The 15,561-nt window shown below is 32.4% G+C and overlaps 1 protein-coding gene across 1 annotated transcript in view; it reads right to left on the bottom strand.

The window, feature by feature from the left end:
- Positions 1-12,325: 12,325 nt before the first annotated feature.
- Positions 12,326-15,561, bottom strand: part of LOC145003215 (holliday junction resolvase) — a 4,892-nt gene continuing 1,656 nt past the window's right edge. The window contains exons 6-7 of the mRNA XM_078962342.1: positions 14,165-15,561; positions 12,326-13,294 (exon numbers count right to left, since the gene is read on the bottom strand). The exon at positions 14,165-15,561 is cut by the window's right edge and continues 120 nt beyond it. Of these exons, the coding sequence (XP_078818468.1) occupies positions 12,445-13,294; positions 14,165-15,561 (2,247 nt within the window). The 3' untranslated portion in view covers positions 12,326-12,444. The remainder of the gene's footprint in view (positions 13,295-14,164) is intronic.

The following is a 15,561-nucleotide window of genomic DNA, read 5'->3' as shown; positions in this document are numbered from 1 at the left end:
ATATGTCTAAATCTTGATTGGTTTGATCAAAGATCTCTTGGACATATGTCATTGTGCATGACTGTGTTAGAAATTTGGGATGAAAAAGAGTGGTTTAAGACTCGAATTGTACCTCTATTATAGTTGGATAAAACAGTAAACTCTTAACTCATGTGAGAAGAGTAAGGTAGCTCAGTGGACTAATGTGAAAATAAGCCTAATGGGGAAGAAATTTTTGTAATGAAATATTTCATTAAGGCTTTCTTAAACACACATTGAGTCAATGGAGCCTTGATTCAACATGATGCAGCATGCTTCTAGGGACAACCTAACTAGTTCAAAGTTTTCGAAAGAATACCTGACCCTAAAACTGCAAGCATAAAACAACAAAGATCATCATGGGAATCTGAAATAAACAACTTGGAAAACAATTATGAGACCAAAACATATTTTTGACTTTTTGATTTTTCGAAAATGAAAAGACTCAACAAAAGTAAAATCTTTTAGGATATTTGAATTTTTGGAAAATAAAAGTACACAAAAAATTAAAATATTTCCGTTGTTTTTGATGTTTTCGAAAATATAAAGACAAAAAAAAAAAGTAAAATCTTTTTGGTTTTTAGTTTTTCGAAAAGATAAAGACAAAATAAAAGTAAAATCTTTTTGAGTTTTTTGTTTTTCGAAAAGATAAAGACAAAACAAAAGTAAAATCTTTTTGAGTTTTTGATTTTTCGAAAAGATAAAGAAAATACCAAACTTGCAAATATTGTTCATTTGAGTTATACTTCAAACTATCGAAATTGAAGCGTATCGAAGCGTTGACTATGAACAGTAAGCTTTGGCTTTGATAGTTGTACATTTTCTTTAATATTTTGAATCATTTTTATGAATAGAACCGCCTTCGATCATTCCCAATCCTGTCAAAATTCTAACAAATGATTTTTTCTTCCAAAGGTTTTGTAAAGATATCAGCAAGCTGATCAATTGTGTTTACAAAATGAACTTCAATATTTCCATCTTCTACATTATCTTTTATGAAATGATAACGAAGAGCAATATCCTTGGTTTTTGAATGTTGTACTTGATTATGACAAATGTGAATTGCACTTTGCTAATCACAATACAATAGACTCCTTTTCATATTAATAGCATAATCATATAATTGACTCTAAATCCATATAATTTGTGAAGTGCAAGCAGCAGCTGCAACATACTCTGCTTCAGCAGTAGAAATTGCAGCATAAGTTTGCTTTTTCGACTACCAAATTACAAGTTTTCCATCTAACAATTGACATCCTCCACTTGTACTTTTTTCGATCAAGATTACACCCTCCCAAATATGCATCTGAAAATGCTTGAATAAAAAATCTTGATTTCGAAGGATACTACAATCCTAACGAAATTGATCCTTTAAGATACCAAAATATATGTTTCATAACTATCAAATGTGGTTCTCTTGGATTAGCTTGATACCTAGCACAATTACAAACAGAAAACATGATATCAGGTCGACAAGCAATTATAGATAAAGTAATGAACCAATCATGCTTCTGTACAAAGTGAGATCAACAACTAGTTTATCTAACGAAGGAGTTAACTGTGTTCCAACTGCCATTGGTACTCTTAACTTCGTGCTATTTGTCATACCAAACTTTTCAAGCAAATTCTTGGTATATTTTTCTTGATTGATGAAAATTCCTTCTCTGCTTTGATGAATATTTAAGCCCAAGAAATTGTTTATTTTGCCAATCATACTCATTTCAAATTTGCTTTTCATCAAATGTTCAAACTCACTAGACAAAGCAGGGTCAGTAGAGCCAAAAATAATATCATCAACATAAATTTGAACAAGTATTAGATGATTCCTAACTTTCTTTTGAAATAATGTGGGGTCAACTGATCCTTGTTTAAATTTTGATTGTTTCAAGAAATTGGCAAGAGTTGCATATCAGGCTCTTGGTGCTTGTTTTAACCCATAAACTACTTTACCTAATACATAAACATGATCAAGAAACTCTTCATTTATAAAACCTAGAGGTTGTTCAACGTAAATTGTTTCTTCGAGTTCGCCATTTAGAAATGCACACTTCACGTCCATTTGATAAACATGGAAATCTTTGTAAGCTGCATAAGCCATAAATATTCGAACAGTCTCGAGTCTTGCAACAGGGGCAAATGTTTCTTCGTAATAGATACCTTCTTGTTGCGAATATCCTTTTACAACAAGTCTTTCTTTATTTCGAACAATATTTCCAACTCTGTCAGTTTTGTTTTTGAAAATTCATTTTAGTCCGACAATTGAAACATTTTCAGGTTTAGGAATTAACCTCCAAACTTTGTTTCTTTCAATTTCAGATAATTTAGATTGCATTGCCACAATCCATTATGAATGTTCCATTGCAATCTTAACTGTTTTAGGCTCTATTTTCGAAATAAAAACATTGAACATGCAAAACTCTTGATGAGCATTAAGTAGCTCATTCTTTTTGCGAATTTGAGCTCTTATCAACACTCCATCTTGAGGGTTTCCAATAATTTTCTCTTTTGGATGACTTTTAACCCACTTGTCCATTGGAGGATATGTTGGATCAAAGTCTAATGATGCATCCTAAAACGTTTCTTCATTTTCAAAACATGTAACAGAAACATTATCATTTAGATCATGAAATTTTTCATCATGATTGTTATTCGAAAAATTATGCTCCCCCTCACCAAATTCATTCTCATGTTGCTCCCCCTCGACATTATCATCCATTATTCTATTCTCCCCCTCAAAAGAATGCTCCCCCTCAATATTAAGCATACTTTAGCCATTTTAGAAGAAGATGATGACATTTGTTCAAGAACAACAACTGGAGTAGATGTCGAAAAATTAGAATGTTTCGATAATTCAAATTTTGATTATTAGATGCATTTAGCTCAGCATCTGTAGCCCTGTCAGGAATACCAAAAATTAAATTATAACCCATATCATATGAATCATGATTATCATGTTCATCATTGGATTCAACAATAATTGGTTTTTGTTCGAAACATTTGTCAACTTGTTTGAGATGATAATCATCAAATGTGAGATTGATTGTTTCTTCAATTTTCCTCGTGCGTTTATTCAACACTCGATAAGCAACCGAATTGTGAGAATAACCCAAGAAAATTCATTCGTCAGCTTTTGACTGAAATTTCGAAAGATTATCCTTGAGATTCATTATAAAACACCTGCAACCAAAAACATGAAAGAATTTAACATTAGGTTTTCGGTTATTGATGATTTCATAAGGAGTAATGTTAAAACGTCGATGAATAAAAGATTTGTTCTGAATAAAACATGCAGTTGATACTGATTTCATAAGGAGTAATGTTGAAAAGTCGATGAATAAAAGATTTGTTTTGAATAAAACACGCAGTTGATACTGCTTCAGCCCATAGGTATTGAGGAAGATTTTCATAAATGAGCATTGTTCGAGCTACTTCACAAAGAGATCTATTCCGTCATTCAACAACACCATTTTTCTATGGTGTATATGGTGAAGAAAAAGTATGCGAAATTCCTTTATCCATTAAAAATGAATCAAGAACATTGTTCTTAAATTCAGATCCATTATCACTTTTGATCTTTCGAACTTTCTTCTTTAATCTTAATTCCATCTTTTTAATAAAATCAATCATGATTTGTGCAACTTCAGACTTCAACATGCAAGTAAATCTAGAAAAATCATCAACAATAACAAGAATGTATCGTTTCTTGTTAAGAGTTGCAACTGTCGGTGGTCCACATAAATCAATATGAAGTAATTCCAATGGTTCGACAATTTTTGAATCAATGGTTATTGGATGACCTTGTTTGTGTTGCTTTCCTTATTCACAAGCTGCACATAAAGTATCATTATCAAACTTTAAAACAGGTAAACCTCTTACCAGATCTAAAACCACAAGTTTGTTCAAATTTCGAAAACTCAGATATGAAAGTCTGCGATGCCAAAGCCAACTAATATCAGATGAGGCTTTCGAAAGTAAGCACACATATGGCTTTCCAACAATAGGATTGATATCCAGAGTAAACATGTTGCCTTTTTTTGGATTTGAGAAAAACTTCCTGTGTATAGACATTCGAAATGATGCTTGCTTCTTCATTAAACACCACTTGATTACCCGCATCCATAACAAGTTGCGAAACACTTATCAAGTTATGTTGAAGACCTTCGACATATGCTACTCTATTAACATTAAACTTGCCATTCGTGACTTTTCCATATCCTTTTACTTGTCACTTTTGATTCTTTCCAAACTTAACTACTCTTGCATTCTTTTAATTTTGAAAATCACGCAAATTCTCCTTCTTACCAGTCATGTGACGAGAACAACCACTATCAATGTACCATTTGTCATCATATTGCTCATCACATAAAGCCTGCATTTGTGACAACCTGATATTTTGAGATAATAAAATGTAACACCAGTCAAATTTAGGCCAAAATATAACTTTCCTAAAATCTTATTTGGGTTAAATAAAGTAGTAGGAATCATATCAAGGTTTTCATGCATATAAAGAACCCTAAATCCGAGTTATAACGAAGAAGTTATGACCAACCGAAGATTCTCGGCAAAACCGGCAACACCGATTAAGCGAAAAACACGAAGTTTCAATACAATAGTTTTTAGCCTTAAGTATCTAAATGAAAGTTGTAGATAACATTAAACCGTAAATGTACGTAAAAAGAACGTCCAAATCTAACTTCATATGAGGAAGTTATGATTTTTCCAAGATCCGGATATAGCAGCAGACAACTAAAAAACTCGAAATAGAGATCGAGAGACTTTTTTCCGAAACAACCTAAATGATAATCGAAGGTCTCAACAAAAGTAGTGCAACGGTGAAAATTCTGATGAAAACGGACATCGGATGAAGAAGTTATGGATTTCTAACGGACTTTTCGTGTCCCGGCCCGTTAAAAATAAATAAATAAAAATAAATTCAAAATTTTCCGATGAAGTCTAACGAGAGTTGTAGAGCATATTTTCAGCTACACGTGCATATAAATAACGTCGAAAACGGAGCTCGTACGCGAAAGTTACGGACTTTACAAGTTCGAGGCCCGAAATTCGAGGCTGTCAAGCTTGCCACGACGTGGCACAGTTTGCCGCGACCCAGCCAGTGACTGAGAGCGTCCAATCAACAGAAGAGGATAAGGCTGACTCACCACGACGTAGCACACCCTCTTCCATGACGTGGTACTCAAAAAATGGCCCTATAGATAGATTTCAAGGGCTCCGAGTTCCATTGCTCAGTTCTCTTCTTCCTTGCGCCGAAACTCTGCGTTTAAGCCCCCGAAGCCCTCCTAAAGCCCTGGTTTTCACCTTCATGTTCCGAAGGAAGGTTTTGTGTTCCTGAGATTCACGAGATTCCCAAGATTCCCGAGGTTCCCGATATTTCCGAGGTTCCCGAGAAAATCAACTCTTCCAAGTCGAAGTTCTGCTCGATTATCATCTCGCTTTCTTCCATCAATCAAGTGAGTTCATACCCCTATAAACTACACTTTTAAATGTTTTATCAATGCTTTTTATACACTTTTAAATGGGGGAATACAAGTAAACACACGTTTATTATCGTGTGTAACATAAAGTTTCACCATATACTCTTTTTATCAAGTGAATTATATGTGATTCATAACAACTACATAGGAACTTTCGTATGCAATATATATTCTCGATAACATCTTGTCTTTTGGAAATAAAACATGTTTATATATATATATATATATAGACGAATCAAACACTTTATTTATACTTTAAGTATATATGGCCATTTAAGTCACTTTAAATGTTATACTTTACATAACAAGTGGGCATTACACTGGGATTTACTACACGAGCGAAACACACTTTGAAAAAAAAACTATAATAGATATAGTTTACGAGAAATTCATGAACATTTTCATACTAGAAACATTTTATCAAAGGGATATTTTCATACGCTCAAATGGACATTTTCATTTCGTAAATCTGTTTTATACTAAGTTTTGTGAGACATTTCACGTAATTTAGAGTATGCATTTTAAGTCCTGTATTATATACAATAATCCCTTGTAGGGGGAGCGTGATACTTGTGTATAGATCTATACGGGATTAACAATCCCACACCTAAGCTGTTAGCTACAGTTAGGCCGGCAGGCCTGGGGTGACAAACGTCATAACATTCCAACGCCTGAAGAACGTTGTTACAGGCAATCTGGGTGATTAGTATGGTTATAAAACTCACATGGAGTATTAGAAACACGTTGGTTTACGGGGTTATCAAATGCCTTAGTGATTTTATATTTATACAAATCTACTACTCTAGGCATGAAAAACATGATTTCATTTCAGTTTTGGAACTTTTAAACTACCACACACTTATGAACAGATATCGGATTTCTAAAGGAAAACATTAAAAACAGTCGAGTCTTGGTAGAAGACTATTTTTATACTGGTAGAAAATATGGGATTTTCTAGAAACTTTCAAACATGTACAAACCATTTTATTCAGTTTTATACAAATGTAGAACAATTTCAAATGTTCTCTTCATACTTATACGAACAATTACATTGAATAATTCCAAATGTTTTCTTCATACTTATACGAATAATTACATTGATCAATTCCAAACGTTTTCTTCATACTTATACGAATAATTACATTGAACAATTTCAAACGTTTTCTTCATACTTATACGAACAATTACATTGAATACTTCCAAATGTTTTCTTCATACTTATACAAACGATGACATTAAATACTTATGAATTCACCAGCTTTATTGCTGATACTCCCTTTCAAAATAACTTGTATTCTCAGGTCACAAATAGACAGGTACGACGACCAGGTTTTGTGAAGACGGAGAAATCAAGACTCCTCTTTTATTTTGATTAGTTATCATGTTGTCTTATACTATGAAAGAATACACTTGTAATTTAAAATTATACTATTAATGCAATTGATGATGTTGTTGATTGTTTACTACTTTACATTGTTGTGATACATTACATGACGTCCTCCGCCCCAGAACGTTTCCGCCGTTCTCGGTTTTGGGGTGTGACACAATTAATGGAAGAATTTAGGTACCTAAGATTGTTTAGGTCCTTGGAAATTAGTTTTAAAAATAGAGTGAAATGAAGAACCTAAAACCCACTCAAAACTTTGTTTTTGAAATTATTAATTAAGTCCACATCATTAGATAAAGGATTAGAAACAAAATGTTTCGAAGGCTTAGGGTTGCTACTAACATGCACCTTCGTCTTCTCATTCTAACTTTCAAGTGTCATTTCTTTCAAAACTGGTTTCCAAGCTTTCACATAAATATTTGATTCTTTAGAAGATGAACGGCGATTGGAAGAATCAATCAGATACTTCTCATAAGCTTCTTTGATGTGTTGTTGTCAGAAGTTTCGTGATTGATACATTTTTCCCTTTCCTTCATGCCAATGATTTATTTTATACACATCTAAGAAACCCTTATTGTATGAGACTTTTGAGGTTTGTTTTACCGAAGGATTTGAAAAGTTGGATGTTGTGGAGTGAAATGAACATTTGATTTTGAACGAAGATTTACAGATTTTTGATTGTTAACTTTTGCAGTAAAATCTTTTTTTTGAGAAAAACGTTATTGAAAATTCTTTGAATGATTTGTAAAATTTGTATGTTGAAGATGTTGGCTTTGACTTGTGAAACTTTTATTTTGAAATTTCGCTAATGAAGGATTGAAATGTTTTGAAAACATTTTCTTTCGTGATTGTCATTTTGAAATGCCATTATCTTTTGAGAACTTTTCAACTTGATCTTGAAATTCATGAGAATTGATTCTGACAACTTTTTCAACATTTCCAACAACTTGTTTTTGATCTTTTGTTAAAACCTTTTTCTTTTCATATATTTTAACTGCTTTTTCATCATTTTCAACAATTGGTTTTGAACAACATTTAAAATCTTTTGTTTTTCAACCCATTTTCGTTGTGGTTTTTGTTTCTGGAAAACATAAGAATTCTTTGTTAGATTATTTTCAACAACACTTTGATTTGAAAAGAAACCTTCATCTGATGTTTTCTTGTTATCTTCTTCAATCATTTTGTTGAATTCAGGTTTGATTTTATCAACATTCCTAGTAGTGAAAAACACTTGATTTGGAAAGATAACATCATCAGTACACTTGAAATTAAGATGCACCACTGTATTTGTTTTCAGATAATGAGAACCCTTTTCAGTCATTACTTTGTCAAATTTTCATGTATCTCCATACACTTGATCAACAACAATTCATGGAATTTCTTTTTCATTTGAATCTATTTTTGTTGATTTTGACTTTTTCGAAACCTCATCATCATTTTCGTCATCACTGTTGTCTGTTTGACTATCTCTGACACTTACATGATCGAAATCACAGACTTTCAAAGTTGAGGGTTTGCCAGTATCACACTTAACCAATGAATCATTACAAATTTCTTTACCTTTAGCCTTAGATGTGACATTAATGACAGGTAACTGACAACAATCTATACTTTCTTCCTCCTCTATTTCACTCATTTCGCTAAAATTATCAGAATTATCTTTGATATTAGCAAAATTAGATTGAGAATTAGATATCGAATTCTCAGTTCTTTTCTAAATTTTGATTTGTTCAGTTTTATTCAAGGTATCATTCACAATTTCAACTAATTCATATCAAGATATTCGTTTATTTTCACAATTCCATATGTATATCTATCATCAGGAATTCTATCGAATTCTGCAATGGTTTTCTCACAATCATAAGAAATGAAATCAACCTTCTCTGTTACGTAAACTAGAAAAGGTTAAAGCTTTCTAAGTTGTTCCTTACTTATGTCAGAAGAATGAAGCAAAGTAGTTAGTTTAGCATACAAACTTTTAGTAGAATTACAATAGATGTTGCGTTGGGCTAATATCATTTTTACTTCACTACTCACAGAGTCCCTATCACACATCAAATTTGTAATCTGTAATTCTAAATATTCTACTTTTATCTTCTTTGAATCTAACTCCTTCTACACTTCTAGTAACTGAGATGTTGATTTCTTAGCGTCGTTACTAGTAGAGATTATCAATGTATCGAAATTAGCAACAGTATCATCAAAAGCAATCAATTCAGAATCATAAGCATTCAAAGGAATATTAAATGATTGAAGGATAGAACGTAGCTTAGTAGTCATTGGAGATTTGTCCCCTTCTTTGGTCGTGAAACATTGACCAGTCACTACTTCGTCATTTCCATCTTCATGCTTAGCAAACATGGCACCATGCATAGGATTACAATTTCCTCATCATCTGAGCCTGATGACCATATTTGATAAGTTCCTTCATCATCATCTTCACCCTTAGCCACTAGAGACATTCCTTTTGCTTTTTCCCTGACCTCTTCCAAACACTAAACATAGTAAGCTTTGTCTTTTATCTTGTTCTTCTTTTCCTCCTTCTTACGAAGTTGACAATCACTAGCCATATGATTTGCTCCATAGCAGTAGTGACAATCAATACCAGAATTTCCTTTAAGTTTCTTCTCAACTTTCTCTTCTTTCTACACTCTTTACGCAAACCCATAATAAACATCAAATTGAATTCCATGGTTGTTCGTGCAATTCCATGACGATGACATTTGTAGATTAATCATTCAGCCTATCATAATAACCTTCAATTGTTTCACCATCCTTTTGCTTGAATTCTTTTAATTCAATCAAACAGTGTTTCACAGAATTGATTTTAGTCTTCTCACTTCCTTGAAATTTTTCTTTGAGAGTGTTCCTGATGTCCTTTGCTATTTTAAAACTTCTAACATAGTTATAGACCACAGGAGGCAAAGTACCTCTTAATTCTCTCATACATCTTTTCTCATTCTTTTTCAATCGATCAGATTGAGTTTCAACACTTGGAGTAGCAGAAAAAGAACCAATTGGTTGAGCATTTGTTGGAGGAATTCCATTTCCAATTATACATGACCAGAGCTCATCATCAATCCCGTTCAAATAATCTTGCATGCGATCAGCCCACTGATCATAGTATTCAGGGATGAGCATAGGAATCTTTGTTGAAGATCCTAGTAGATGAGAATAAGATGTCATTGAATTCAAGTTGAAGTTCGCCATTAACATACAGATGAATTTTTCAAAAAAAAAATACTGAAAAGATTTTGAAAGCAAATTGCTGAATTGATCAGAAATTTCAAGTAGAATACTCGAATCAACAATTCAGTTGTAAAATCAAATCACAACTGTAGATCATGAACAATTTTCACAACAAAAGGTGCGGAAACGTTTTGAATCGGAATTTGATTCAAAAACCTTTCAATTCATAATAAAAATCAGATCGCAGAGAATGATTCCTACTCTAATACCAATTGATGAAGTGTTGAATCGAGAAAAGTAAAGTAAAATCAGAGTAATGAAAATATTAACACCGAATGTAAATAGGATCTGGTTTAGCTCATATTATGCTTTCAATTAGGGATGAGCATGGATCGGTTTGGGTCGGATTTCGGCTAAAACCAAACCAAATTTAAACCCATATAGGTTCGGTTTTTGCATGGTTCGGTTTTTCGGTTATTCGGGTTGGGTTTATGGGTTATTAGTTTTAAACTGTGAGTTTATGAGCTTCTGTTTTTTTTTTTTAGTTTTTAGGTTCAAACCCAGTAAAAATACATTGCAATAAATAGTATTGTATCTACTTTAAATATACTAAAACTAAATTAATGTTTAAAACGTAATAAATAATATATATCTGGGTTGGTTCAGTTTTTATGGGTGGTTTTATACGTCAAAACCGAACCAAACCATTATTTTTCAGTTTTTGTAAAATTCAAACCTAAACCATCGGTTATTGCTTTGGTTTCGGTTATGTTAGTTTATTTCGGTTCGGTTCGGTTTTTGCTCATCCCTACAATTTCAATGTTAGAGAAAAATAGACAAGTCCACTCAAAGTTCTTATCTAACTCTAAGTAACACTCCTATTTATAGGAGAACACAAAGCATACAAAAAAATTATAAAGAACTAGTCGTTAAGTTTCGACACAAACTGTCTTTATATAATAGCATTACATATTTTGACATATTACGATCTAACTTCGACCTCTACAGTTGTAACAAAATTTTGAAATCTAGGCCAAAAGTCTAAATGAATAAATTTGGGATGAATGTGTAATAAAATTTAAACTTTATGCCAAAAATGTAGTTTTTGAAAGTTTGATGACCTGTTGGCTGGTTAAAACGTCAAAATGAATACAATTTCTGGTTTTTGAGACTTAATTGACTAAAAAAATTAAAAATAAAAAACAAATCAATTATAAGGTCTAAATATAATGACTTAAGGACTTTTCAGTAGATTTCCCTAATATAAATTATAATTTAGAGGAAGATGATATGAAATTTATACATTATATACATCTCAAATGTTATAGAGATAATTTTGTCATCATCAATTAATTTTATTTCATTTGATGTGTATTTCCTACCTACCAGACAACAGGATTAAATATTCATTTTATTCTAGCATAGTAACCAAACATGGCAATGAAATTGTAATAATCTATTCCATTACGTCGTGCTTTACATTACCTTGTTTGACCTTCGACCCCATTTTAACATCCCGAATGAAATGGATTACGAATTACCATTCTACCCTTCAACCTCATTTTACATAATTCTTTTATAAGAAATTAATTATTCTCCTACTTTTCTTCTTAATTATCTTTCTACCCATTTGAAATATTGACAAATATCCTAAAATATCATTAGTTTTATCTAAATATGACACTTATCACCATTTATGTGGGTAGCAAGATAAGTTCGAATAAAAGGTAGGATAATATTTAATTTCTCTTGTTTTATATTTTATTTCAAAATTTACTTTTTGGTTTTCAACAACATATGGTCTGCCGCCTTTGCCTTCAAAAACCTCAGCCATGGTATATAACCACCTTGAATCCAAATTGGCTACAAGAAAGCATTTACAAATCTTCGAGCCCAGAAATATCAACCATGAACTTTACCAAAATTATGTTGCGTATGAGTTGGAAGTAAGTCACTACAGTTAAAGCATGTTATAAACCTTCAAGAATAACACAAATTACCTTAAGCACGTTTGAATTCATTATAGAGAAAGTTGAAGTTTTCAACAACCAAACGACCGATTGTCTCCTTTTTTTCATTTTTACAATTACTTTCTTTCTTAACTATAGTTGTTTGAGTGTTTAAAATAATTTGATCAACAGTAGTAGTTTTTTATTCAATTTGTCTTTCAGTTGTATTTAAAATCCTTATTAGTTCAATAAAAAGTAAACTTCACACTCCAAATTTCAAAATACCATGCTATAATAACAAAAAATAAAAGTACAAACAGAAAGTACCTTACATTTACCCCATTAAAAAACTATACAAATCTTTCAAACTATGCAAATCATCATTGATAAGATGCAACACATTAAAAAACTACTTGGTTTTAGAGACGCTTTCAGCCATTCTTCCAACAGTATCTTGAATATGAGAAAAGTGAGTCAAAAACTCACCATCAACATCCGAAAAATCAAACCGATTTTCTTGCAATAACATAATCCCATTCGCAAAAACCCTCAACCCATCTTTCAATTTTGCAACTCCATCATGAATCTTTCTTCTCTTAAACATTTCATCATTATCTATCTCCATTTTATCAACAATCACCATCTTTTTCTCCACCATTTTTCTTAGCATTAAACCTTCTTTAACCAGTTCGTTTTTACCATGGTTAGGTTTAACATAAACTCCGGTTTCCTTTTCATATGAAACTGTAAACTCAGACATAAACCTTTCCCCATTTGCCTCAACTCCCGACTCCAAATCAAACGAAAGTGCAGCATCTTGTGGCACAAATCTCCATAACTCATCACAATTAGTACGTGCAGAAAAATACCCAAAAGCTGTAATTGCTAAATGGGATAAAGCCCAATGTCGTTCTTTTAAAAGCATGTGAAATAACTTCCATGAAGATGAAAACTTTGGGTTGGTGTCGTTTACTTCATATTCTATGTGACCAAATCCGGAGATAAAAGCAGCTAAATTTGCTTTGCATTTTGACAACTTGTCAGATGAATCAGAATCTGAAGTGAAGAGAGTCTGAAGGTTTACAATAAGTGTTCCCATTTCTTCGGATGTGTAAAGATGCTTCATGGTAGAGATTATGGCTAAAGTTTCATTCAGAAGGTTTTGGTATTTGGAGTTGTGAGTGTTGTTTTTGTATTTTTGAATGATGGAAATTAATAAGTTTATTGTTTTCATTTCTGTGTCTGATATGCTCACTTGCCTACACGACACAAGAGAATATCAAAATGTAGTAAAAATTAAATTAAATTAAAGATAATACAAGCTCATTGAAACCCACATATGATCGTGATAAAAAAGAGTAAAATACAGATTCGGTCCCTATACTTCGCTCAAAAACTCAAGTTCAACCCAAATTTTGAATTTGTCTCAATGGTTTCCGCAGGTTTGCATGACTTAATAATACTAAACAAATTACAAAGTTGGTCCCTGTGCTTTGCTCATAATCTCAAGTTCAGTCCAAATTTTGAATTTGTACCAAATGGTATCCTCAAGTTTGCATTTTGTTACAGATATGGTCCATGTACTTGACTTGAATTCACAATTTTTGTCCAATGTTTGAATAATTAGGGACTAAATTCGCAAGAAAATGTAAATTTAAGGATGACATTGAGACAGTTTCAAAACCTGGACTGAACTAGTGGTTTTAGGTAAAATACAAGGACCAAATTTGTAATTTACGCTAATAGAGTAAAATTGTTAAAAAAAATAAATATTAAAGATAATACAAGCTCATTAAAACCCACATACGTCTTAAAAAAAGAGTAAATAACAAATTTGGCCTATGTACTTTACCCAAAATCACAAGTTCATTCCAAATTTTGAATTTGTCCCAATTGGCATCCTCAAGTTTGCATTTTGTTGCAGATATGGTCCATGTACTTGAATTGAATTCACAATTTTTGTCCAAATTTTGAAGTCAAACTCAAACAGGACCATATATGCAAAAAAAAATGTAAAGTTAAGGATAACATTGGGACAATTTTGAGATCTGGACTGAACTTGTGATTTTAGGTAAAATACAAGGACCAAATTTGTAATTTACTCTAACAGAGAATCTAATGTTACTTACAGAGATTGCACAGCAGCAGACATGGCAAAAACCGGTGCACCAAAAATTCCAACTCCACATTTCCTCGATTCATCTTCAAATCCATCCAAAAACTGAAAATATTCCATCACTATTCTTTGTTTAGCAACACTTTTGACCTTATTTGAAAGCAAATTCAACGGGAATCCTTCCATGAGCAATGCTGTAAACATAACAGATGATAATCTGGAAACATCACCATTGACAATGAAGTTGAAAACTCTATCAGCCATGGATTCTGAACCATGTTTAACAATCCTGCAAATTGATTTTGAAAGTTTACGAAGAACACTATCATGATTTAAAACTGATTCCCAAGAAGCTGTAGTCTTCAATAAAATGCAGAGTTTATCAATAATCTCATTTCCTAATTCTGCTTCAGAATGTCGAAGCATAAAGCACCAAAGTTCCATAACAATCTCCCAACAAAGATGGTGTGGATGGAATAAGTTTTCAAGCAGAAAAGACTTGAAGAAAAATTCTTCCCAAATTGAAGTTGAAGAAACCACAAGCATGAAGGTCTTCATTGCATGTATGATTGAACAATACATGTTCTGATCAGAACCATGGAATAGAGGTAGTTGTAATGCAAGAACAGAGAAATAAACATCTTCATCTGTTAAGATATTCAAAATCCATTCCATCTTTTTTGCAATTTCAAGCTTCACATCATCTTCCACATCAGGAGCACTTTTCAGAAGAGTAATAAATAAGAAAACTTGACCAATTAACAACGGTTTTGACCCAAGAGTTAAAGAGAAGATGGAGTCCATTGTGGTTGATTGATCACTTGAGACAAAACTTGATGTGTTAATATCAGTAAATAGGAAATCAAGAATTTGGTGTTTATGTTCTTGTTTCAGTTGAGATGAATTTAGTAAGGAATTGAGGAGATGAATTGATGTGGGCTCAAGAAGTTCTCCCAAGGCTTCACTTGCGGATTTGAGGAGCTCTTCTTTACACAAAAAGATCTTGAAGGTTAAGATTGTAATTATGCAAAGTGTTATATCTTTGAAGATCAAAAATGCTTGAGATGGGTAGTGGGAGATTATTCTTGCAGCATTAATCAAGTAAAATTTAGCTGGAATGAATATTCTTTTAGCTTCAGACATAGAAACAGGTTCCATTAAAGAAGACCATGTTTGAGCTGCATGAGTTAAAGATCCTTTAGCTAATGAAATTAGAGACAAAATAATGTCTGATATGTTCATCTTCAGTTCTAGTGTCCCTTTGCATAGCTGAAGTAAAGTAACAACTCCTTTCCATGATATATTTAGTACAGTGACTAGATTTCCACCTGCATTTGCAGCAACAACACCCAAATCTACCAAATTTTGGATAGTGGATTCTGTTATGTTGATGATGTGATTCATTTGGTT

Source organism: Lactuca saligna, chromosome 6 (assembly GCF_052625555.1).
Source record: "Lactuca saligna cultivar CGN05327 chromosome 6, ASM5262555v1, whole genome shotgun sequence".
In the NCBI taxonomy this organism is placed as follows: domain Eukaryota; kingdom Viridiplantae; phylum Streptophyta; class Magnoliopsida; order Asterales; family Asteraceae; genus Lactuca; species Lactuca saligna.
This window is presented reverse-complemented; position numbering and strand designations above follow the sequence as displayed.